General features: G+C 38.9%; 1 protein-coding gene across 1 annotated transcript in view; it reads right to left on the minus strand.

Moving 5' to 3' along the window:
• PIEZO2 (piezo type mechanosensitive ion channel component 2) overlaps positions 1 to 27,620 on the minus strand; it is a gene marked incomplete in the record, with an annotated part of 2,710,318 nt that overhangs the window by 869,160 nt on the left and 1,813,538 nt on the right. Inside the window, 2 exon segments of the mRNA XM_044067359.1 lie at positions 23,196 to 23,344; positions 26,171 to 26,376. Coding sequence (XP_043923294.1) covers positions 23,196 to 23,344; positions 26,171 to 26,376 — 355 coding nt within the window.

Genomic DNA, 27,620 nt, shown 5'->3' on the forward strand with positions numbered 1-27,620 from the left:
GCTGCAAAAGACTGCCTTTAGCCAGGTTCAAGCAACCCCTGGGATTTATTTTGGACTGACCTGGGATTTGATACTTTTGACTACCGGACCCTTCATGTCCATAGTAGCACCCTCATATGGAGTCTGGCATGGGATGCCATTGGAATGCCTATCTCTATGAGATATACATCCTTGAGACATAGCTGGCTGAGACTTTTGAGAATCCAAAATCAAAGAGAACTTTAATAGCTTTGAAAAAAAAAGTAGTATCCAAGCTAAAGCAGATGATGTGAGTAGCTGGGTGGGGTTTAGCTGTAACTTCACAAGGTTCCCTGTTAAACTGACAGAGTGAAAAACCTTGATCACAGACTCCATTATTAAGAGCCATAGCCTAATCTGTATGACTAGTCAGGACCAGTCATCTAGATATGGGAAAATATTGTCTACCAGCAACACCTAGTGAATTTGCTACGATGCGCTTGTATTTGGTAAGCACCTTGTGGACTGAGCTTAATCTGAAAGGAAGTATACATAACTGGTAATAATTAGTCACTATCCAGAAGTAGACACACTTCCTGGAATCCTTTCTTATTTAGATGTGGAAACAGGCAGCTGAGATGTCCAAGGTGGATATCAAGTCTCCTGATAAACAAGGAAGGACTAATTGCATTGTGACAATGCAAATGTTTCTTTGTGAATCAGTTGGTTTGGCTGCTTACATCTAATACTATCCTGAGGTCTCTGTCCCTTGTCCATTCAGATTTATACAAAATGTGTGTTATGACATTATCATGGTTGAAGGACATGAGGATTAGGACAGGAGTTTATCTTGAATGTGCTAGTCCAGCAACTATGCAATCATCATCTTCTTTTGGCTGTTCCCGTTAAGGGGTCGCCACAGCAGATCACCTGTTTCCATTTCTTCCTGTCCTCTGCATCTTGCTCTGTCACACCAACCACCTGCATGTCCTCTCTCACCACATCCATAAACCTTATCTTAGGCCTTCCTCTTTTCCTGTTACCTGGTAGCTTCACCCTTAGCATATTTTTCCCAATATACACAGCATCCCTCCTCAGCACATGTCCAAACCAACGTAATCGTGCCTCTCTGGCTCTGCTCCAAACCTTCCAACCTGGGCTGACCCTCTAATATACTTATTCCTAATCCTGTCCACCCTCGTCACACCCAGTAAAAATCTTAACATCTTTAATTCTGCCACATCCAGCTCAAACTCCTGCCTTTTTGTCAATACCACTGTCTCCAACCCATATAACATAGCTGGTCTCACTACCCTCTTGTAGACCTTCCCTTTCACTCTTACAGGTACTCGTCTGTCACAAATCACTCCTGACACTCTTCTCCACCCACTCCATCCTGCCTGTACTCTCTTTTTCACCTCTCTTCCACACTCACCATTACTCTGAACTACTGACCCCAAGTATTTAAACTCATCCACCGTTGCCACCTCTAGTCCTTGCATCCTCACCATTCCTCTATCCTCCCTCTCATTCACACACATATATTCTGTCTTAGTCCTGCTGACCTTCATTCCTCTTCTCTCTAGAGCATATCTCCATCTCTCCAGGGTCTCCTCAACCTGTTTCCTACTCTCACTACAGATCACAATGTCATCTACAAACATCATAGCCCACGGGGACTCCTGTCTAATCTCGTCTGTCAAGCTGTCCATCACCATTGCAAATAAGAAAGGGCTCAGAGCTGACCCTTGATGTAACCGCACCTCCACCTTAAACGCATCTGTCACTCCCACCGCAGACCTTACTGCTGCCACACTACCCTCGTACATATCCTGTACCACTCTTACATACTTTTCTGACACTCCTGACTTCCTCATACAATACCACACCTCCTCTCTAGGCACCCTGTCATATGCTTTCTCTAAGTCTACAAAAACACAATGCAATTCCTTCCGACATTCTCTGTACTTCTCCATCAACACTCTCAGAGCAAAGATCACATCTGTAGTGCTCCTCCTTGGCATGAAACCATACTGCTGATCACTAATCATCACCTCCCTTCTTAACTACTCTTTTCCATAACTTCATGCTATGACTGATCAATTTAATCTCTCTGTAGTTACTACAGCTCTGCACATCACCTTTATTCTTAAAAATCGGTACCAAAACACTTTTTCTCCATTCCTCAGGCATCTTCTCACTTTTCAAGATGTCATTAAACAATCTGGTTAAAATTTCCACTGCCATTTCACCTAAACATCTCCATGCTTCTACAGGTATGTCATCTGGACCAACAGCCTTTCCATTTTTCATTCTCTTCATAGCTATCCTTACTTCCTCCTTGTTAATCCATTGTACTTCATGATTCACTATCCCTACATCATTCAACCTTCTCTCCCTCTCATTCTCTTCATTCATCAACCCCTCAAAGTACTCTTTCCATCTCCTCAACACACTCTCCTCACTTGTGAGTATGTTTCCCTCATTATCCTTTATCACCTTTACCTGCTGCACATCTTTCCTAGCTCGGTCCCTCTGTCTAGTCAGTTGGTACAACTATGCAATATTTTTGGCTTATTTTTCTTAGAAAGATCCTGCTGGAAATCCACTTTATGTGCTAGGTTATTTAATGGCCAAAGAGTAAGGTAGAGGATGCATGCACCTCTTTGCCCAGCCCATCCATTACCCTAGATTCTTTGTCTGGGGTATGTACATTTGAACTCAGGGCATGAGGGCCTTCTTAAGGCCAGCTGGTGAAACAAGGGTATAAGGATTAGACATCTCTGCCCAGAAACACCACTCATTTGAGAGCTAACTGATGCAGCTAGTTTTGATAGAAACAGAGACCACTATATTGAGGTTTTTCCAAGCAACCTTGGTGACATCTTTCAGGCTGTCTAACAAAGGAGGAATCAGTAAAACTGATAGTTTGGTATACAGCCATTCTGCAGGCTCCACTGTGGAAAGGATCTAGGACAATGGACCACTTGCCCTCTTGACATAAAAACTGCAGAGACTGGAATAGACATTGGCCCCTACATAACACAAAAGTGAAGTTTTTCCCTATCCTCCCATCCTGGTGCTCCTGTGTTTTTAAACTCAACTGCCTTTCTTGCTGCCTGGCCCTTATGTTAATTTGACCACATATTTCCTTCTCTCTCCTCTTTCATTGGCTATTGTGAGTAAGCACAAACTTATCATTTTGTGAAATCACTCTCCTTCAGCTATTTAAATTTATTGGTCATCCCACTGTATTCCACAGAATCAGAATACAAAGTGCCCGCCACCTTCCAGTCTATCTCACTCTTAGATAGCTAAAGCTTAAGGCACCCCCTCTTTCATGTCTAATTGATTAGTGCACACTGCAGATCTTAGGATATGAACCCATTGTTTCCATCTTACCTTTAAAATCTGCAACATCTACTCCAAGACCACTAATTACTGGACAGCCCACATTCTGCCTCTCAGTAGTCATCTTGGGATTAGTGCTTCTGCTTTGTCTTGATGAGAGAAGGAGCACAATACATTATTTCCTACAGACTGCTGATCCCCAGAATGCCTAATAACTGCTTCACAGGTGCCAGCTTGGAGCTTGTACTTCTATTTTGCTCCTGGTGAGAGAAAAAACAGGGTACATTGATTCCTGACTGTTCTTGGTTAGGCCATGAGTGTCTGTGTTAGATCTTCTTGGTTGGTCTGGTTGCTGTTCAAGACATCTACAGTAAAAGGCTACAGCAAGCCTAAAGACCCCTGTTCATCTAGGACAAGACTGTGGATCACCAAACAGCCTGTGGCTTGCGTCTCATCTTGGGATCGGTGCTGCTGTTTTTCTTTTGGTGAGAGAGGAAGTAAAGGAGCATTACATCCCAGCAGAGTGAAGCTGCAGTGAGGCAAGCACTAGTAGTAGCTAGGAGGTAGCCATTCACGTGACTCCTCTCTTTTCATCATTCTTGGCAAGTTAATTCTTTGTTTTCAGTAAGTACTGCTTAATTTGTTTCTAACTTCAGAATTTCTGCCTAAATACTTAATCCATAAATCATCAGGATATACTTATTAGTTTCCCCTCAATTGTTTGGCAGTTACCTGTACAGACACAGACACCTTGAGAGGCATTTCTGCTATAAAAGCACCGTTGACGTTTCACCAATACCTAGTTGGCAAGCACTGCTCCTAGAGCTGCAAACCAGATACTCCTGACATTACTTTATATTCTCACCCCAAATGTCTTTATATTCTCACTCCAACTGTCTAATCAATAAAAAAGGTTATGTTGCCATGAATATGAATTTTCCCACTACCTCAGTTACCAGCTTGGTGGATATGGGCATCCTGAGGCAATGTAGTAATGGTCTCATGTTTACTGGCAGCCAGTTAAGTCTCAAACAAACTGATATGGTATGTGAGAGATGTATTTGCACAAAATCACTGGACTGGAGGCAAAGCTCTCGTGTAAAAGCACTCCTTATTTCATTAAAGCTGTCAGTAGTACATGCGCTGTACCCATCTCACACAATTCAAAGCAGACACATAGACCAACATATGCTGAGGCACTAAAATATTACCTTCCTAAATCCCAAAGACCTCCTAGATGAAGTGCATGTAACAAATACCCTGTGTAGCCCTGAATGCACTCTTTCAAAACAACACCCACATCAACACATACAGCCACAACTCATGCAACCTCTAATTCTAAGCCCTTATGGCAAGTCACCACACAAGCTAACATTTTGGTCATTGGAGACTCCATTGTGAGACATGCTAATGTGCCTGCCTCCCACCAAGCTGAGTAAGAAGAAAGTCATGGTTAATTGTTTATCAGGGGCCAGGATTTACCAAATTATACATGCATTCAGGTCACTGGAACACAAGTGCCAGTATGACTGTCATAATCCATGTGGGAGTAAATGACCTGAGACATATCTCCCTAGGCTAAGAGAGACATCAGGGAGCTCTCAGAATATGTACCCCAAGCTGGTATGAGCCTAGCATTGAACAGCATTTTACCTTCTCCATTATGATGCCACAATACAAACAAAAGATAACTGACTTTAATAACTGGCATAGTTTCTGGTGTCATTTAAATGGGGTGAATATTTGTCCACACAGTAGAAGATGGTCAACAGACCACACTGCTTTGCCAGGGATGGTCTGCACCTCTACCCTCTAGGGTATCTAATACTGACTAAAACCTTGTCCTCTCCCACAGTGCCTTTTTTAGGCAATCCCAAACTGAAAATACTTCCAACACAGCAAAGCAAAACCAAGACAATCTAAAGGTATTACTGTTCAGTGCTAGGAGTCTAAACAAAAAACTCAAGTCCCTAGAAGATCTCTTCACCCTAGAGAATGCTGATGTCTGTGCCATCACAGACACATGGTTTAAAGCCACAAAGAGCACACCAACAGTGCAAGGTTATAATACCTTCCACACATTTAGACTAGGTACTACACAGACAGGGACTAAAGGTGGAGGTGTCTGGACTTACATCAGAAATAAATATACCTCAAGCCTGATCAGACAAGACAATGCAGTTGAGCTCCTCCATGTTCAGATCACCATAGGTAAAATCCAATACCACTTCCTTGCAAGCTGTAGGTCCCCCTCTATGACTCAGGAAACCAATGTGATGTATTTAAACTTATTTGAAACACTCACCATCCAACCCAGTACTATATTCATGGATGACTTTAATTACCCTACTATTAACTGGGAATCATATACAACACCAAATATACAGGCACAGAAATTCCTGGATTTTGTAAACAAAAACTCCCTGGAACAGACTGTCAATACACCAACCAGGAGTGCAACCATAATGGATTTGGTCTTCACTAATATGGGAGAGTGCTGCACACCCTCTAGTGTAATGTCTTCCCTATTAAGGTCAGAACACAAAATAGTCTCCTTTGATGTAGAAATAAAACTAGGAACCTTGGCTAACCCTAGAATATTCAGGAACTACACTAAGGCCAACTTCCTACTATGAAGTGACAACCTGGCAAAATATCCGGCCCCTATAAACCCTGAAAACACTGCTGCCTATGCAAAACTGTTCACAGAAACACTATACAAGCATGTTAATGGCTACACAGAGGCAGCTGTACCCACCAGACAGAGGTACAGAACTAACAAAAAACAAACCACCCTGGTGAAATCACAACATCAATAGGCTGTATAACTGCAAAAATTTGGAAGTGCAGCACCCAGCAGGATAAAAGCACTAAAGAAACAACTTGAAGGACAAATAAAGTCTACCAAAGCTAAATATGAGGTAAATTTGGCCTCCCAGGCCAAGGACAACAACAAGGCATTCTTTACCTACATCTTCAACCTCAAAGGCAATATCCAATTGTATGCAGAGTTCATTGTTAATACAGCCACCTATACTAAGCTAGAAGATATAGCAAACCTACTGGCTGACAATTTCAGCTCCACTTTACTGCTCTCTCCCCCTCAACCTTCCCTCAAGAAATACCATCAAATATTACTACCCATGCTATCACTGGGGAACAGGTCCTTAATGCTTTCTCTAAGGTCAAGAACACTGGAACAGTGGGCACAGACAATATGCCAGGTTGTCTTCTAAATACCATGAAACATGACATATCTGGCCATCTGGAATAACTATTTAGCTTTAGCCTCCAAACAGGCTATGGGACTCATGAATGGAGAACAGCAACAGTCATTCCTCTGCATGAGGGTGGTCCACCTACAGACCTTGGAAACTACATTACTATAAGTCTCACTAGTTGCTCATATGTAAAGCCATGGAAAGAATTATCATAGACCAACCCAGTTTGGTTTCATCAAGGGCAGGTAATGCCTACCCAACCTAGTAGACCTCTTTGACAAGGTCACCAAAGCAAGGGATGAGGGCAAAATGGTTCGCACTGCCTACCATGACCTGGCTAAGGCATTTAACACAATACCCCACTTGGGCATTATTGATAAACATATGAGTTTAGGTACAAACCCTTATGTCACCTGATATATAGCCATCTGGTTCACAGACAGGACCCAGGACGTGGGAACTGGGGAGTCCACCTCTACAAAGAGGCCAGTCACAAGCAGAGTCCTTCTGGGATCGGTCTCTTGGGACTGCTCCTTTTTGGTATTTACTTCTCTGAAGACAAGGCCAATGTCAATGGCCTCTGGCTGACTAAATTTGCAGATGACTGCAAATTAAGAGCTGTCATTGAATCCCCTACTGACACGAACATTCTCCAGGAAGGGGTGACACAGACAAACAACTGGTGTCAGATCTGTGGACTAAAACTAAATGTCAAGAAATGCATAACAGTAATTAGGAGCTGTCACTGAATCGTCCACTGGCACATATGTTCTCCAGGGCTGACACAGACAAACATCAATAATACCATAGGAAACCTCAATCTGATTTTATTAAGGGTAGGTCATGCCTAGTCAGCCTGGTGAACTTCTTCGAGAAGGTCACCAATGCAATAGATGACGGCAAAATGGTTCACACTGCCTACCTTGACCTGGCCAAGGCATTTGACAATTACCCCACTCAGGCATTGTTGACAAACTCAAGAGGTTAGACACAAACCCATACGTCACCTGGTGGATAGCTAGCTGGCTCACCAAATCCCTGTGTCACTGAGTGGATAGCCAGATGGCTCAAAGACAGGACCCAGGAAAAAAGGCCAGTCATAAGCCAAGTCCCTGAGGGATTGGTCCTGGGACCACTCCTTTTTTGGTATTTACTTCTCTGAACTGAAGGTCATGTTGGTCTCTGGCTGACTAAATTTGCAGATGATTGCAAATGAGGAGCTGTCATTCAATTCCCTGCTGACACAAATGCTCTCCAGGAAGGGCTGACACAGACAGACAACTGGTGTAAGAGCCATGGACTAAAACTAAATGTCAAAAATGCATAATAGTATCCTTTGGGAAATCATCCATTCCTGGTAGCAATCATATTGACAACACACCCCTAAGAGTTGACCCTGTAGTCAGGGACTTGGGGACACAAATAGACAGTAATCTAACCTTTGACCATCACATGTCTACTGTAATTAGGAAGTCATTCTATGTTGTGCAACTTATAAATAAAGGTATGGCATCTAGGTCCAAGGAAGTCATTGTTCCTCTGTATTTGGCATTCATCACACCTATCATTGATCACAATGCCCCCTTTGGTATGTACCTAACTAGGCATATCCAACAAGTGGAACATCCACAGAGATTCCCCACTAAAAGAATACAGGGTATAAGTAACATGTTCTATGTAGACTGCCTGAAGGTCCTATCCCTGTATTCTGTCTCCTGCAAGCTGTTGAGAGGAGATCTATGAAAGGCATACAAGGCATTGTCAGATCCCACTCTGACGGACCTCCTACATAGCCACAAAACAAACAGCATCAAAATTATCCATTCTAAAGACTTAGAACATGCCTGTGTTATAAGCAGGATCTACTGGAAAGACAGGTATGTCTCAGAGAACAGGTTTCCCATCCATGTGAAGCAAAGTTCCTCCCTAACACTATTCAAGTGTAACTTGGAGAATTGGATGAGGAACAGGAAATTCATCTCTGGCTTTTCACCTATGTCTCTAATGGGCACAGGCAGCCTGTAAATGTTTCATCTCCCAGACCCCTACTCATAAATGTTTCACTTCCCAAGCCCTTGCGCACACTTATTAAGGGTACCAGAAACTGTCAGAGATTTAGCATGAATGGCTAAGCTTAAAAAGGCCCTAGGGGTCGTTAGCCTAGTAAACACCTATGAGCATTGTTAGAGACTGTGAAGGAGACTGGCAACTGCAAGGCCAACGCCAAAAACATTGGTTACTGTGAAATTTAGGTTTCTCAGTCATGAGTGAAAAAATATCAAACATTACCTCTCTCTGACCACCACTGAAGCAAGGACATAATCTCAACATCCTCTCACCTCAGCCCTCCAAAGGGCCTCTGGCAACCTAAAATAATCTGAGTCAAGTGGGAAACTGGAGGGTGCAAATCTCCATGTAACTAGTTTTAAGACTTGCTTGACAGGGGAACTCCCGTGCACAAACTAGATTCAGAAATAGTTTGCAATTTTGCTAGCTAAATTTAGGAAGAGAAATTAATAATTTAATCTGTACCTTTTAAATGAATTTTCTGCACTGACATTCGCATTGTTCAAGGAACAAAGGAAACAATGTAGATACCTGCTTGTAAGATTTACTTGGATGAAATTTGCTTTTTTTTTGGCATGGGATGGCACATCCAATGCTACAGCAGGGGTTTGCTGCTTAGAGAAGATAAAAGAAAAAGAAGAAATAAAAGATGTAGAATTTTTTTTTTTTTTGCTGAACAAGACTGTCCAATATGTAAATCTTAAGAGTTCCCTCCTGTTTTAATGTCGTTTTTGAGCATCCAAAAAAAAATCAAACAATTGTGTGCAGTTTTGCTATTCCAAACAGTACAGACAAATACAGTGTAAGCCTTGGGGAGGGATTTTCATCCCACAAGCACACTTGCATAAACACGGTCTAGTGTAGCAAATATAAAGAGCAGGCAAATGCCAAAAAATGTGAAAGCTGCAAGCCAAAGTACCAAAGTTAGAAGAAACTCCACTAATTTTAATCCTGGAGAAGAGAGAGGTAAATAAAAATTATCACGAAAGATTTTAAATATACAATTTATAGGTTCATAGGTAAGTCCCAGGCAAATAGTCTACAGACCATTAGAATCCATCCCAAAAGCTCTGCTTGAGTTTCCTCCCATCTCAAAAGCCCTATTGGAGTTTCCTCCAATCTCAAGGAGGGCAGGAACAGATATACCATCCATTTATTTAGGCTTATCTTAAGTAACAAAGTAGCAAGGAAGCTACTCTACTTGAATAGTAGTGGAAGTTTGATCTGCAGGTGAGGAATTAACCACAATGCTCATGTAAATGTCTTATGTATAGTATGTTAGCAATTTTTCTGGAGCTTTTCTCCCTGAGCCTCTGCTGAAAACGGACAGCTCTGTCCAGTCGGACCTCCCTGGTAAACAAAAGTCAAATAAATAATATGAATCTATCATGCCAACAAGTCCTAATTATCTCCTAATGAAAATGTAGTTCCTTTAAACAGGTATTTCAGGTACTATTTCTTCAGTGAAGGAATAGGAGGTCAAAGAGAGTTGGATTTTTCATGGCTCAAAAGTCTAGACACAGATTTCCATGGGTGAGTCTATAAGAGACTGATTACAGATAGAGAAAAAGAGAGAGAAAGATACCATTTTTGTCCTGATAACTAAAATTTATGAGGCCACTGATCTTTTTAGTTAGGAATCACTGAGGTCTCTCAAGTTGAGTGATTTCTTTAGACAAATACATACAAAAATCCAACAAATTGCACTAGCACAAAACGTGAAACTGAAATAAAAGCAAGAACTAGAGCAAAATATCTGTAAAACACTATTGGATCTTGATAAATTGTATTTTCCAGGTATATCATTCTCATTTTTGTTTTTATTTTAGACAAACACAAGCCAAAAGATGTATTACCTTCAATACTGAATCTAATGAAAAAAAAAAAAAAAAAATATATATATATATATATATATATATATATATATACACACACACACACACACACACACACACACACACACACACACACACACATACACACACACACACACACACACAATGGGAGTCCCTATCATTTGGTCAAGACCATATGATCGAGTTTTTGAAAACACAAAGCTTTTGAATGGCGATCACAGTACATTGCAGATCGGAAAATTCACCCTTTTCCTCACTGTATTGCGATCTTGGAGTTGGTATATATAATTTGCAGGGGGTGTGGGGGCACGGGGGGGGGGGGGTTCTCCCCTGCAAAAACATAAAAAAGGTAGATTTTTGTGGTTTTTTTTTTTTTTTTTTTTTTTTTTTTTTATGTTTGAGTTTTTGGAAACTCGATCATATGGACTTGACCGTATGAATTTCATGTTTCTGAAAACCTGATCATGCAACAGAGACCCATACATATGTATATATGCAAATGTTTGAGACCATAAGCTCAAAGATTTGAAACTTCAAAACTGTAATAAAAAAAAATAAAAACAAAATTAAATTTTTTTACATTTTTGCAGCACCCCATCACACCCCCTGCTAAATAAATATATCAACTCTGAGATCGCAATACAGTAAGGAAAACGTTAAATTTCCTGTTCTGTGCTGTACTGCAATCTCCATTCAAAACGTTCAAAGTTTTAAAACTTCGATTATATGGTCTCGAGCATTTGCAATTCGAAGTTTTGAAACTTCAGGCTTGTAAAGGGAATCCTTATATTTCAATATATATATATATATATATATATATAGTATTTGTGTGTGTGTGTTTGTGTGTGTGTGCGCGAGTGTGCATGTAAAATGAATTAAAAACAAAATAGTTGTGACAAATTCTGAGGCCTAAATACATTTAGCAAAGTGCCCAACACCTTCTGACATTTATAAAATATATTTTTGTCACTGATGTCTCCTCAGCACAACATTTCACCTTCAAATAATTTGCATTTTATCATCAAATAGCAGGAACATTATGAAGCCCTGTCCTTAAATATAAAAGGGAAGTTGGTAGTGCCAAACTTTTCAAGATCCTGACAGAGAAATAGTATATAAATTTTGCTTATATTCCTGGTCTAACTATCGGCAAATTTTTAAATGGCTCCTAGGAGCTCCGAGTTTGAATTTCTTATACACTGAACATTGAACATCTGTGCCTCTTCACTCTACACACAGAAGCCTTCAATATGTATAGCACACCTCCTTCATTATCTAGGCATTCTTCATTGTTTTAGTACACCTCTTTCATTATCTAGGCATTCTTCATTGTTTTAGTACACCTCTTTCATTATCTAGGCATTCTTCATTGTTTTAGTACACCTCTTTCATTATCTAGGCATTCTTCATTGTTTTAGTACACCTGTTTCATTATCTAGGCATTCTTCATTGTTTTGGTACACCTGTTTCATTATCTAGGCATTCTTCATTGTTTTAGTACACCTGTTTCATTATCTAGGCATTCTTCATTGTTTTAGTACACCTCCTTCATTATCTAGGCATTCTTCATTGTTTTAGTACACCTGTTTCATTATCTAGGCATTCTTCATTGTTTTAGTACACCTGTTTCATTATCTAGGCATTCTTCATTGTTTTAGTACACCTGTTTCATTATCTAGGCATTCTTCATTGTTTTAGTACACCTGTTTCATTATCTAGGCATTCTTCATTGTTTTAGTACACCTGTTTCATTATCTAGGCATTCTTCATTGTTTTAGTACACCTGTTTCATTATCTAGGCATTCTTCATTGTTTTAGTACACCTGTTTCATTATCTAAGCATTCTTCATTGTTTTAGTACACCTGTTTCATTATCTAGGCATTCTTCATTGTTTTAGTACACCTCTTTCATTATCTAGGCAATCTTCATTGTTTTCCTTGTTAACATGGTAACATCTTATTAACAAAGCAGGCTATGAAATCCTTATTATACTTGACTTACTGCCTGCAAACAAATAAAAAAATCCATGCCATCTCTTCAAACACTAGTCCACTAGATTGAAACAAACCATAATGTATACTAATGTATTGGATTTCCTCTAAAGGCCTCAATTTCCATGTATACTGTATAGTTGCCTTTGACATAGTAAATTTCAAGAGCTATTGCCTTCCTAATCAGGGATTAAAAAGCATCTTTAAAACTTTATATTTTGTTACATTTCTGGAAAACATAATTTATGGATCTCCATATATTGTGTTTTCCATCCCTCACCAGAGTGAGGAAGGAGAAGGCCATGGTGAGCTGCCTATTAGGTGCCAGGATTCACCACACCACACATACACTACACTCATTGCACCACAAGCACACATATGGCATAGTCATAGTACATGTGGTAGTAAATGACTTTAGACTTACCTCTCTGAACTATGCCAAGACAGACATGATAGAGCTATCAGAATGTGTGACCAAACCATGTACGAACCTAGCCTTGAGCAGCATTTTGCTATCACAAAGAATGATACTGCTATATGAACAAAGGATTATTGACTTCAACAACTGGCTGAGCTTCTGGTGCCATTCAAGGGGGTCCAATATAAGTCAGCTTTGGAGGAGATGGTAGACAGATCTAACTGCTTTGCCAGGGATGGCCTGTACCTATCACCCCCAGGCTTTCATATATTGGCTTACCTTATCCTACACAGTGCCATTTTTAGGAAATAAGGTCTTCAAAAGCTTCCAGTGTCACAAAAACAGAAACCAATATATATATATATATATATATATATATATATATATATATATATATATATATATATATATATATATATTGTCAAAGACATATGGTTCAAGACCACAGACAGCACCCCATCAGTTTCAAAACTTACTGTACATTTGGGCCCACTTAATGAGGTGATGGCACTAAAGGTGGCTGTGTCCTTATATCCATAAAACAAAATCTTACTCCAGGCTTGTGAAATAAGATAATGACATGTAACTCCTCCATGTCCAGCTTACCATTAACAAAACTCCTTATCACATTGTAATTAAATATAGGACCCCTGTATGCCCCCCACCTGGTCCATGCCCCCTCCCCGATTAGTATGGAGTCTCCATGCTTTAGGCTAAATATCATTCTCCTGGGGGACTTCAACTACCCATCTTGTGAACACAGAGACTTATACATTATCTACCTTGTATGCATAGAGATTTATGAACTTCGTAAATACAAACTCTCTGGACCAGTTAGTCTGCATCCCATCTAGGAGAATCAGACTCATGGATTTGGTCATCACCAATATGACACAGCTGTATTCCCCAGCAGTTTTAACTTCCACCCTAGTTAAATTGGACCATAAACCAGTCACATTCACTACATGATTAAAGCTGGAAGCATCTTCATATACCTCAGTATTCAAAGATAATGTGAAAACTAAGCCATTAAACCTGAGTGATGACTTGGCTACCACCAATTCTATGCACATATAAATAGCTGTATAGATGCATCGATTCCCCCTCTGTAGGAGATACGATGCCAAATTCAAAAATAAACCCCCATGGTGGAATACAAATATAAACAGACTGCATTGTGTACATAGTAATAAATGTAATTCTCATGATGCCAAATACACTCTTATAAACTTAACTCGGAACTCCGGTCCCTGTTCAAATCAACCAAAGCTAAATATGAGGTAAAAGTACTAACTCAAGCAAAGACAATCATAAAGCCTTCTTTAGCTATGTTAGAGACCTCAGAAACAATGCTGTAAATGATATCACATACTCAGACCATGAGAACATAGCCAATCTACTAGTGGATAATTCTAGATACACCCCCCCAACACTTTCCTTGATCACATACCCACATCTGCACTCCCCAATATCTCACAGAAACAAATTCTCAAAGCCCTTTCAGAGGTCAAGAATACTTGTAATGTAGTACCTACCTGCGAACTCTTGACCCAAGCCAGAGCCTGTCTGCTTAACCTGATATACTTCTTTGAAAGGTTTTTGAAGCAAGGATAAGGGAAATAGGTACACACTGCATATCTAGACCTCGCAAATATTTTCCAACACCATACCACACTTGGGTTTCATTGGCAAACTCTCCCAGCTAAATGCTAATTCGCTGAATAGCAAATTGAATCACAAGTAGAACCCAGGCACTTAGGGTTGGTGGCTTTACCTCCACCAAAAGACCTCTCACTAGTGGTGTATCCAAAGGTTCAGTACTTGGGACACTCCTCTTTTGGCATTTATTTCTCAGAGGTCAAAGCTAATGCTAAGGGTTTATTGCTAACCATGTGTGCAAATAACTGTAAATCTGATGTCATCATACACACTCCAGAGGATACCAAAATCCTCTGAGAAGGCCTTTTCTAAACAAATAGTTGGTGTCATGACCTTGGACTAAAACTAAATGTGAAAAAATGAATAATAGTTTCCTTTGGTGAACAATGATGTCCCCTGTAACTATCACATCACCAGCACCCCCCCCAAATTAATCTGGTAGTTAGGAACCTGGGTACATATGTGAACAGCACACCATCCTTCAATCATCACATAACTATTGTAAGAAAATCCTTTTTCAATACATAGCTCGTTAGTAAGGGTATGGTGTCTAGGGATGTGATTGGCCACTGTATTTGACACTGATTAGAACACTCATTGAGTATAGTACCTTCTTTGATATATATCTATTCAAACACTTATCACAACTTGAATGACACTGCTCTTTTTCACCAAGAGAATAAAGTGCCTAAATCATAAAAAAACTACATTGACCATCCTAAAACCTTTCCTCTTTTCTTAGTGTCATACAAATTATGGAGGGGTGATCTCTACCTTACATACAGAGCCTCAGTTGATCCTAATTTCTCAAATCTGCCGCACATCTGCTAGTCTGATGGTTGTATAAACACCTGCTCAAGATAGCTTAATCTCTTCTACAACATAAATAAAATGTGTTGGAAGGATAGATGTGTATCATTGAGAATGACACTTATTTGGGATTGTCTTCTTCTCCACATAAAGCAAAGTACTTTCCTTGTTCTATTCAAATGTAATCTGCACAAATGAAAGGGAACTTTCAAATTCACCTCTGCTTTAGCACCCTTGTCCCTTACAGATTGGGGTAACATGCAAATGTTCTGTCTAACTCTTGGTTATTTGCACTTAAATTACAAGCGTTAAATATTTTATGGGAATGCCAGGGTATACTTCTAAAGATCCTCATAGGTTAATAGCCTAGAAAGTACCATTGAGAGAAATGTGGTTTGGATTGCATAAGGAGTTGGAAATAGCGATTTCTAAATTTGGGGTATATATTCAAAATCAGAAAACAAAGACATGGTTGAAGTTGTGGTGTCTCTGTGAGAAGTCTTAAAATTAAACGAGCAAGCAAAAATTTAAATATTAGTATGAAAATCTAGGCAACAGTATACAAAGACAGCAATATGTTCCAGTAAAGAAATGTCGGTTGGGTCACTAGGATGATTGCAATAACCCTTAGATAATACTCATATAGTACTATTATGGTATATGTAGTGAATATATTATTATACCTCTGTAAAATATTTGGTATTCATTTGACTCATAGACCCCCCCCCCCAAAAAAAAATCACATACAATAAAATGGTAATATAAAAATAAAACACCAGTGTAAATTAACCCAACATATGTGTTCTGATAACCAGAACTAAAATGGTACAGTTATAGAGAAAGGGGTGGTAGTGAGATTTGAACTCCTGACATGTGGTTTGCAGCAGCACAGTTCTATCTCTCTAGCTTGCTTTTGACAGCTAGTACAGAATAATATACACAGAATACATTAGACCTCAGGGGAATATTTATTCCTTATTCAAAAGAGTAAGCATATCATTCAGTGCTGGTGTAACCAACACTTCTAAACCATTCAGCTCTGGGGAAAGCAGCAGTCCCCTTTTAAAATTCACAACATTTTAAAGTCATAGTTTTATCCAACACACTGAGGGCTTTAGAAATACCCACCAGTGTCGAGTATGGAAAGACAATGAGTATCTACCATTTTAGTGTAACTATGGTCACCAAAGCATTGCTGACTGTACTAGATTTTAAATCATAACTGTACTATGAAATAAATTGCTTAGGTATGAGATAATCTTTCCCAGGAGGCCTGCAGTGGTACATGGCCATATAAATTGTAATCAGTTTTCTTATCTGGAACATATAGTTATTTCTTGGTATGGAACTCTATGCAATTATGTTCATAAATGTACAGTTACTGCAGTTTCCATGAGGGCGGCCTCAACCCTGAGGGTGAATTTTAGTAATGCTTAATGTATAAAGTTCCTTTTTGGATGACTATCCTTTTCCTTTTACTGAAATTTGAGAAATATTATTGCAGCTACGCAACTACATCATAATAAATGCTTTCACGAATCTATCGGTGTCGCTGAGAATGTTTTATCTTATAATTACTGTTACCAAAATTAATGATGTGTGCGCGTGTGTGTGCGCGTGTGCGCGCGCACGTGTGTGTGTGTGTGTGTGTGTGTGTGTGTGTGTGTGTGTGTGTGTGTGTGTAAAATCTCTTTTCTTGTTTTATTCAGAGCTTTCTTTTTAATGTCAGAATTTTTTTTACAGAAGCCTTCTATCCTGCATTTTCATACTTGCTATGGTATCAGCTGTTTCTAATCAAACTCCCTTTCCCAAACCATTTGGTTAAAAATATTGCTGGATACAAGTTTTGGGTGCGCCTGAGATGCCATTAACAGAGAATTTTATGAAGTATAATTACTAGTACAGAGGTGAACTCCTTGTGCCTTAATTTTATTTATACTGACATGAAGGAGTCTAATCATGTCTGCAGCAGCGACATCAGAAAATGACAGCCACGGATTCAGCCACTCACCTTGACATATTACCCAGGCATCAGTGTGCTATGTCCAGATATGAAGACATGGAAAATGTGACTTAGGATACATAGGAAATATACAGAATGTAAGCATATTCCATGAATAATTCTGTATATGCTTGGAAATTAAGTTCCCCAGTTTCCATTCACTTATTTTGTAAATGTGTCCAATTTTCATAAACCATCACCTGTTACAGTTGAAATGTTAACACGCAAGTGGAAGAGCAACTCATTGAAACTGAGTGAGCACAAATTAATGCATTCAAAACTGGACTTAACTACTTCAAGGTATCCTGGTGTGGAATATTAGTGTAAAGAGATCTGCCATCCTAGTTAGTTGCATATCAGAAAGTCTACATGTGGACATTATGGATAATACAGACACACTGAATGGGCTCTATTTATACTGATACAATAGTTTGAAACCTCTGAGAACCTCAATCAGTGAAGCTCTTCCTGTGTGTGAGACCCCATCCCCTGCTAATGGATGTACACTAATATGTATTTTTCTAAGTGCGCAGAATATTGTTCTGAAATACATAGGATATTACAGTAATACCGACAGCATAACATTACTAGTGACAAGATCTGTTTCTTAGAATTATGTAACATGCAGTTACTAAGGACACCGGGGAAATTCCTAAACTTATCACTTTTCATACAACTTAGTTTAAACCAACAGGCTTGTAGTTTTATATCCTCTGTCCTGATCCAAACTGTATTAAGGAGTGTCACAGACCTCAGATTGGGAGCATGACAAATGACTGCTGACCAGTTTGGAAAAAACAACAATCAGAGAAAGTCTCACAACAGTAGTGATATCTTACCCTGAGGTGGTACAAAATAATTAGACAATACTTTTAATCGGGATAGATAAGATAATCCTAATGATTATTTTAATTGTAAATATTAAAAAGAATAGTATATTCAGAAGTCCTGCTTCTATCACTTCTTGCTTCTGCAAGTATGTATTAAAAATGTTACCTTCCTACTTGACTGAATTGTACATTTGACTGAATTGTACATCTCTTTCTCTCTGCATTTCCTCTTGTCTGCTGCTTCACATTAGCACTGTAGTTTTATCTTATTCCTTTTACATTAATTCCTCTTTATTTTGATCTATCACTGCTGCTGTAGTGATGTTTGCATTTCCTGCCCCATACCTACTGCCAGCTTCCTCAGTGCTCTTAGCTACCTTCTGTTAATTTACATACAACGGAATAAAGACCAGGTTTTAATTGAATACATGTGCTGTCTGTTATGAGTGTTGTTGTCACTGAACCTCTAAAGAAGTTACAGCACTTGTGTGCCCATGCCAAGCAAATCTGCCATGCAAAAAGCAGGAGCTATTACATCCATTGGCAGTACCTACATTTGCATGGCAAATCTGTGTAGAAAGTAGTGAAGCAGTAATAGCCTTCATATACAAAGGTAATGTAAGCTTGTGTATGTGTGTCTGTCTTGTCTCTTTCTATGAACAAGGAGTTCTTTATATGCAAGCTGACATGGAAAATATTTCCAATATAATAGCAATAAAAAGGAAAACAATACTTAACGAGACTGTTCAATAGGTCTGATATTTTCTTTTTAATTGTTTCCCAGTAGAAGTATCTATCTGAAAGCCAGCTATATTTATTTTAAATTTATCTGTTTATCTAATTATTTAGAGAGTGATTGATTGCATTTATTTTCTTCCGAGTCCTACTGAGCAGGAGGAACAAGAGTTATATTTTGTGTGCCAGCAACCAAATACTCTCCATATCACCTACATTTATAAAACTGAATATCAGTCTTCAGCACAAGAGGGATCCCAAATGTTTAGAATAAACAGAAATATAAGAAAATCATATTGGTACAAAACTCAAACAAGTAATACTTCATATATTGCACTTAAAACAGCAGACTAAATATGTCTATTTTCTTCTCCTTCTGCCATTAAGCAAATGTAATCTTTTATGGCAGAAAGAAAGCACTGTTCTTATGGAACATCTAGATCCGATATCTTTAGCTCTTGCACTGAGAAAAACCCATACGGATGAAGATAACATTATCAGGTAGGAACAGAAAATAGTTGTAGGGGTAAAATTATATAGAATTGTACAATTACAGTATAATTTTCAGTCATTCAGAAGACAGATTTTTGTCATTAAGACATTTTGAATTGTTTAATATTCGTGTGTGTGTGTGTGTGTGTGTGTGTGTGTGTGTGTGTGTGTGTGTGTGTGTATGTATATATATATACATATATATATATATATATATATATATATATATATATATATATATATATATATATCTGTGTGTGTGTGTGTGTGTGTGTGTGTGTGTATATATAAAACACTTTTTTAAACGTCAAGAATGCTTCATCTTATACTTAATGACTCTTAAAATGCATACATTTATTAAGGTTACAGCTGCTGAAAGCTAGAAAATCATAGGTAAACTAGGCTAGCTGTCGTTGCAGGTCATTTTAATCCTAGCCAGCTTCCCTTTCAAATGGTGCGAATCAAACTCTGCACCTACTGTATGGATGGTAAACACCTTAACTATTATACTAACTCCCAGAGCTCACACCAAGTCACAAAGCAACCAGCGAGTGAAGTAATATGCTAGTTGTTCTGAAAGGGTCTCTATCAAGAAATCTACAGATGAAAATATCAAATCTCACTTGTTTGACACCAAAATGTCGAACTCCATGTTTCCCAAACAATGGAATGAATTTCCATTCCCAATGGAAAGAAATCGGTTGGCCATACACCAATGCCACACTAAAATAAACATACTTAAGTGTGGGGCTTTGCCCCCACACACCCGAACATGGGGGCTGTGCCCCCCACACCCCCCCTAACTAAATATTCAAACTCTGAGACCATACTACAGTCAGGGAAAGGGCAGATGTCACATTATGGTCAACCGATTTCTTTCCGTTGGAAAGAAATTGGTGTTCTGGCCGTTCGGGAAAATTGGAGTTCGACATTTTGGTGTCGAACAAATGAGATTCAACATTTTCACCTGTCAATCTCATGATATGGACCCTTCTGAAAGACTACACCCATCATTTGAAAGAAATTTATTAGTTTTGCTTTAAAAAAAAAAAAGAGCACCACTGCTAAATACTTGGGACAGCCACTGTTAATATGCAGAACGTAGATTAAACTAATATACAAAGAGACAATTGTCAGCTACAGGACCAAAAACAGCACTGCACTTATGCTAAGGCCTACATTTACAAGTTTTATAAATGAATAGATGCTGTGACCATCTAAACACTTTTCTGTCTCAACATAATATATCTTCAAAGTGAAAAAAAAGGGAATTTAGACAGAAAACTAGCAACCATTTAAATTGCTAAGACTCACAATACTGAGTCCCAGAATGTGGAGACTGACTGACTGAAAATCTAGACAGGGGAGTGAAACTGTACCATGTGAGCTACTATCACAGTCTATAAAATGAGTAGACTTTATGTGGGCAAATAAAATTCTCCTTACTCATTAGAAGGAGGGTGAAAGGTTTATTTTTCTGTATTGCTTTCTTTTGGAGATGTCTGTTAAGACTGACAATGGTTTCTAACATTGTATTCTAAGCATAGATAGATTTTGATTTATTGATGGGACAGATGTAAGTCTTTACTTTCTAGCAGCTACTTGGAGTATGTTAAGGTATATGCTGACAAACATTTACAGTTAGAAATTGGTGGAGCTAGATAGGTAACATAATTAGGTGTGAGTACAGCAGGAATAATCTAGTTAATTGATCTGGAGTGATAAGCCTGTCCACCACAAAGCACTTCTGGTATGATCCAATGTCACTCCAGTGAAGTTATTACTTTGCTGTTTATTTTGCGAAGCATCACATGATTTTCTTCTATTCTTCTTGCAAGGAAAATGCTGCTGGCAGGAAAGATGGCACTGCAGCTGAAACAAAGTATCCTTCTGTTCATCAGATAAAAGAATTCCTTCTTCCACTTTGAACATTGTAGCTACAACACTAGCAACAAAAACAAACATTACTGTGTTTGGGAACCCTGGTACATACTGACTAAATGCATAAGTTTGCAGAGCTAGGACACAGAAAGGACGGATTACCTTCAGTGGAAATGATGGTTAGTACCCAGAAGGAAGGTGACCATGTGGGAATTTTGCCTTAAAGAATGACAAAGTAAATTAACTCCTAGTAAGAGTGGCATCAGTACACAATGCAAAATGGTAATATTTTCTAATTTTATTTTTATTCCTTCGACATCTGTCATCCCGATGAGACAAGTGAATAGTGTACTTTGTTGGAATTACAACTATGAGATATTTTAACTCATATTCTTCAGTGCAACAATTCCAAATCCTATAATTTCTTTTTTGCATCCGACAGTTATTGTCACCTACCCTTCCAGCCTTTACCTTCTTCTACAGTAAATGTAATTTCATTTACCTAAGTTCCATCTGCCCAAATCAGTGGTAGCTCAGGTGGATGTAAAAAGTATCATGACATTTCATGAAAAGAGGAGGGGATGTTTTTTGATGTCCTAGACAAATTTCCCCTAGTTATTATGAATACCACCTTTGGTCTAACCTGAAAAGAGGCCACAGTCCAAGTGGGCTTAACATGGTCAACAAAGCATAACTAAAAAATAAGCACGTATCTCTGACTGTGGAATACTTTGGCAGGGATGCATCTGAATATGGCCCACTGCTGTGTCAGACTCCTGTACAAAGGACAATTACATTTTCCATTGGTACGGAAATTAATTTTGTAGTATTATATCTAAGGTTGTTTTGTGGTCTAGAACTGAACAAAAGTAAACATCTTACAAAATAGTCAGAATCAGGAGTTAGAAGTAATTTCTTTTTGTCCCACTGTCTTTATCATGTGAAAAAGAAGGTGCTGGAAAAGGGATTTACTACCAGAACAATGTCCTGTGATATGACAAACCCTTCCTCACCTACAAGCTTCAATCCTAGTAGTTGTAGTGAGCAACACTGATACCATATTAGCACACTGACTGTGCTTGGGCACAAATGTCTTTTTGGTGTTATATTATATGGTACATATTAATGTATGTACCATTTATGGTATAAAAGATGCATATTTTAATTGGTTGATTGAATGACTGACATGCTTGGAAGACGGTCTAAGCTCAGTTTCACTGCTGCAGGCATTTAAGAGAAGCGGAGTATAAGAAGATCAGAAAATTCACAGCAAACCTAAGCTTCTCTCAATCATAAGGTGCAAAATGCATAATGGCATTGTGAATGGAAATGTATTTCTGGCAGACAGGTTTCTCATCCAGTTTGCACAGAAGAGGAAAAGGATTGTGATGTGAGACATTGCACCTTATGAGCAGCGATGCTCTTTGTAAAGGTAAATATTTCAACCCAGTGACAAGGTCAGATTGACATGGACAATGAGATTAATTCAACAACATGAATGAAAGGAACTATAAATAAGGTTGTGAGAGGTGGGAGACCGTGGCATGTTGTTTGGGCTACCCATATTAAGAGCTGATTTCTTTGGTGGGGGACTAAATATTCACTAAAGAAAAATATGGTCTGATAATACTCTTGACAGATAAGAAAAATTAAAATATATATATCAGAAAGTACTGTGGTACAGTACTTTCTCCTACAGAATTCAGATTGAAATTAATTCTCCTGTCTTTTTGTCCAGACTTATTTAATCTGCATAAGCATTCTCTTCTACATGTAACTGCTCTGGTGCTTAACATGTGAAATAGTTGATTTACATAAAATGGGAAGGTCATTTTTCCAATGCAGAGTAACAACTTCTGTATAGTAGCTCTGAAATATAAAGAGCCTGGCCTTTATACAAAACTAAAGTGCATCATTACTTACTTTCCTTCATCCATCCCTGTCATGTTGGACCAAAGACTAGGGAATGACTTGAACTGATATGTATAGATGAAGATGAGGACCAACATAGTGTAAACAACAACAGACATCCAAAAATACTTAAGAATTCTCCTCCACCAATCGTAATGCACCTGAAACAACAGTAGGAACAAGTTAGACACAGTACAGCTAGGGACTTACAAAACTGTCAAACTTTATCTGATGGTATTTTTCAGATTGCAAGCAGCGACAACCAACTACATTTTGCACATTTCCTTCCCACATCAAAGGGTTCGTACTGATACTGATTTCAGACCGAATCAGCCTAAACAGGCTCAATGTATTTAGTTAGAAGGTTATACAAAATAAATTGATATCAATTCCTTTAAAAATCATTTTCGCCAAACCTGTAATGATCTATCTTCCTTTGAAAATCATTTTCACCAAACCTGCAATGACCTATCTGCAGTTAAATGACGTTTTGAACTCATACATGTGGCTCATTCAAATCACATCCACAGTCTCTATTTACAAAACACCAAATTAAAGCTATCAAGAGGGAATGGATCATTATAACGAATTCACGGTGCTGCTTGTAACCATCTCTCATTTGATTAGATGAGCAGAGTGGACAAGTGGGAAGTGGCAAAGTAAAATCTGAGTCCATTCAGGTGACCCTGTACATACTGATATAGAACTTTGTAAAATATTAATACATCCGAAATTATTACCCAAAAGACACACAGTCACTGCAAACCTGCATGCTGTATTGTAACATGACTGAATACTGGGGAGCCTGTGTGATACTCTTCACGGTTTACTATCACAATGCCGACGTGCACTTGCACGGCTATGAAGTATTCAAACAACAGATGTTCGAATACTTCATATTTCGGCAGGTGATGTGAGCGAACATTACCATTGTGAATGGACTGTGCATTCGCAATTCTAACGTTCGCTCATGTGAGGGGATCGCGGTACAGTGCGGTTAGGGAAATACATCCCTTTCCTCACTGTAGTGCGATCTTGGAGTTGGAATATTAAGGTGGGGGGTGCGGGGGGTGCAGCCCCCATTAGTGCAGGGGGCTTGCCCCCCTGCATAACTGTGAGTTTAGGCTAGGTAGGTAGGTATTTACGGGACGGGTGGGAGTGCTGTGTATTGCCGTAAATGTCGCGAGCGACATTTTCGACAATACACAGCTGTTTTCGACGTTAGGTTAATTCGGAAATGTTCTTTTCCGATGTATAAATTCGAAAATGCAGACACATTTTTTTCTAATTTTTGAATTTATGATAGTAAACCACTCTTCACAGTGTTTCACACCATCTCTATCTTATGAATTTTAACTCTAAGCAGCTATAAGTATAAGGGTATAAAGCCATCCCATTGAGCTTCCTCAGAAGTAGAGATATTTATAAACATGATATGAGAGAAAACAAGCATGGGGATTCATAAAGATTCCTCTTGTGGGCAATAATGGCTGCAGTAAAAAGGTTTTGCAATGTGGCAAGCTGAGATTCAGAGACACATTAACTGCAATTAGAAAATACTTCATGCAAATTTGCATATCTCTGAATTGCACTTCTGCAGTAGTTAACAGTATTGGTGGACAGGCACCCCTCATTCAGTCTCGCTCTCTCACACACACACACACACACACACACACACACACACACACCATAGACCCATGCTTGTCCCTGTATTGTCGGAACATTAGTGATGTCTCCTTTTCCTGTCCTCATTCATTATGGAAGTTTTCAGCCATTCATTAATGCCACACATTATGATTTCAAATGTCATATCCTTCTGTACACTTCATTATTGGTACAGACGTTCCCCAGATGCACATTAAGATTAAGTGGTACTAAGGCAAGAGAAATAAACAGGCTGTCCCTGGCATTTAATGTTCCCCCACCCCATGTTGCAGGCTCTGTTCACACACATACACACACACACACACACACACACACACACACACACACACACACACACACACACACACACACACACACACACACACACACACACACACACGTACCTAACGTAAGCCCTCACTACCCCTCTACTTCTAACTCCCTCATTAAACTGCAGGAACCTCTATTGATGGGTCATGTTCACTATCATGAGGTGCAAGGAGTGGTTATGAATCACTTAGTGCAAAGATGCCTTCCTGGAGGAAGTTCCTGGGGGGAAGAGCAGATGGATAATTAGCATACACCTCTCCCCCAGACTGCCTCATTAGCATGTAGCATAGCTGTAGAGACAGCCTGATGCAGTGACTGCATGTCTTAATGCAAAAGCACTGTGTCGCTGCTGTTTCTGAATGTCAAAAGGTTACAGCAAGGTTTACATCCCATGTATGAATCTGTCCAAAGATGTTTGTTTTGAACAGTAATGCAAAAACTGCATTTGAAATATGTATAGAAAAGTGGCAGATTTTTTTAGACCTCAAGGGAGGATTAAGCTAAAAATGACATCTTGTGAACATCTTCTGAACTTAAAATCAGTCTACTGAGCTCTACAGTAATGTGCTCCCTGTAAAACAAGGCTGATGTGATTGTGTACAGATGACCTTTGCCAGGGTTTGCCCAGCAAACTCCTACATAAGCAACTGTCCTTCCCCCATGCAGAACTGGAAAAGCCCACGCTGATAAACATTAGTTGTACTCCAGTATGTACAGGCTGTCTCACAATACTACCAGTGCTTTACAAGGAAATAAACAGAGTAATGGGGTTACATTACTCCAGTATATACAGGCTGTCTCACAATACTACCAATGCTTTACAAGGAAATAAACAGAGCAATGGGGTTACATTAGAATGGGTCTGCCATTGATCCTCAGCACATTTCATGGACATAAGAACATATTTTACATGTTGCGTTGTATCGGTTTTAATGATGTAACCTTTAAGTGGTATGATTATAAATAATTACATCTAGAATACCTAGGACACAAGTAACTATGTCAAGTCGTACCTGATACAGGGCCACACACAACAGGAAGAGCATCATGTAAATAATTTTGTACATGACAATTTTTCCTTCAAAGCTGACAAAGAAGAACATGCCACCACAGACGTAGATCCAGTACTTGACAAACATTCCCATCACCATGTTTCCCAGAACCTTCATTATGTCTTCCTCATCCTCAGCTTCTACATGTACCTCTTCCTCTTCCTCTTCTGTGAAAAGACAAAAGGGCATCCTGTAAATAGCTGCTGTTAATAGTAGTATACATATAAACTTTTGAGCTCATGCCACAAAAATACAAATATCAGATATTTTAACAACCATACCAAGACTAGACGTAAATATGGTATGTAACACCACAAATTTCTTAGGCATGTTTAAGTATTCAAATAGATTCCAGTAACTTAACAGTACCCAAGACTGAAACCTTATGTTGTGATTTATGTGTTTCTTGTCCAGAGGATGAGACTAGCTATCTGTCAGAGAGTGGCTGCTTCTAATGTCCTAGTGGCATTTTTTTTTGGGGGGGGGGGTTGTAATAGAACCACTGAACATGATGGAGGGAAACCTGTGCTTGAAGGGGGAGAATGTTCATTTAAGGAGACACAATGGGGGTCACCTCCTTTTGTTAAAATTATGAGGCTAGAACTGAGAGCGCAAATGATCACTGAGCCTGTGTGATTGCATGTGTGAGTATGTCTACACACATGCGTGTGCAAGTATGTGTGTTTGTGTGTGTGTGTGTGTGTGTGTGTGTGTGTGTGTGTCTGTGTAATTTTTGTGAGGGTGAACATTTGTATAGGGGTAGGAGCAATAGCAAAACTTAAGTTGCATGCACAGCTGAGTGCACAGAGCATCCAGATACAAACACTGCCTTCTGTACCTTACCCATTCAAAGCTTTTTATATTAATATGTGTCTCAAAACCTGGAAAACTTTGACTTGAATTTACAGTCCCTGCAAGGAGGTCTGTTACCCCATTCCTTAGAGTCATTTGTCTCTTTCTGGTGTCTTATCCTTGAAGTAGACTTCTTTTTTCTGTTTTATTAGTACATGTCTGCTTATGTAGGTTCACTTTTTATCTTCTCTTTTCTTTTAACTGTGTTTCTCAAATTTCATTTTTTCCATTGCACCTGTGAGATGTATTACGCATGCAGTTACTGTTATCCTGGCAGTGCTTAATCATTTTTAACAGATGTTCTTAGTCTATCTGTTTGATTGTGTTAGAGCTACTATTTGGTCTTCTGCTCCCATATCTCATTTCATCTCCAATAATGCAATAGTTTTTGTGTTCTTGTGTGTCTGACTATACCAAATGTATCAGTGGCCTCACTTTACTTGCAAGCTCTTAATGTTACTGTCCTGATTTGCTTGGTCTCTGAGACATTAATTTTAATTCAGCATATTTTCTGTAAAACAGTGAGCAAACAGAATCAGTTCTATAAATAAGATTTTTA

Source organism: Protopterus annectens, chromosome 3.part1 (genome assembly GCF_019279795.1).
Source record: "Protopterus annectens isolate FY-2018-M chromosome 3.part1, PAN1.0, whole genome shotgun sequence".
Classification (NCBI taxonomy): Eukaryota; Metazoa; Chordata; order Ceratodontiformes; family Protopteridae; genus Protopterus; species Protopterus annectens.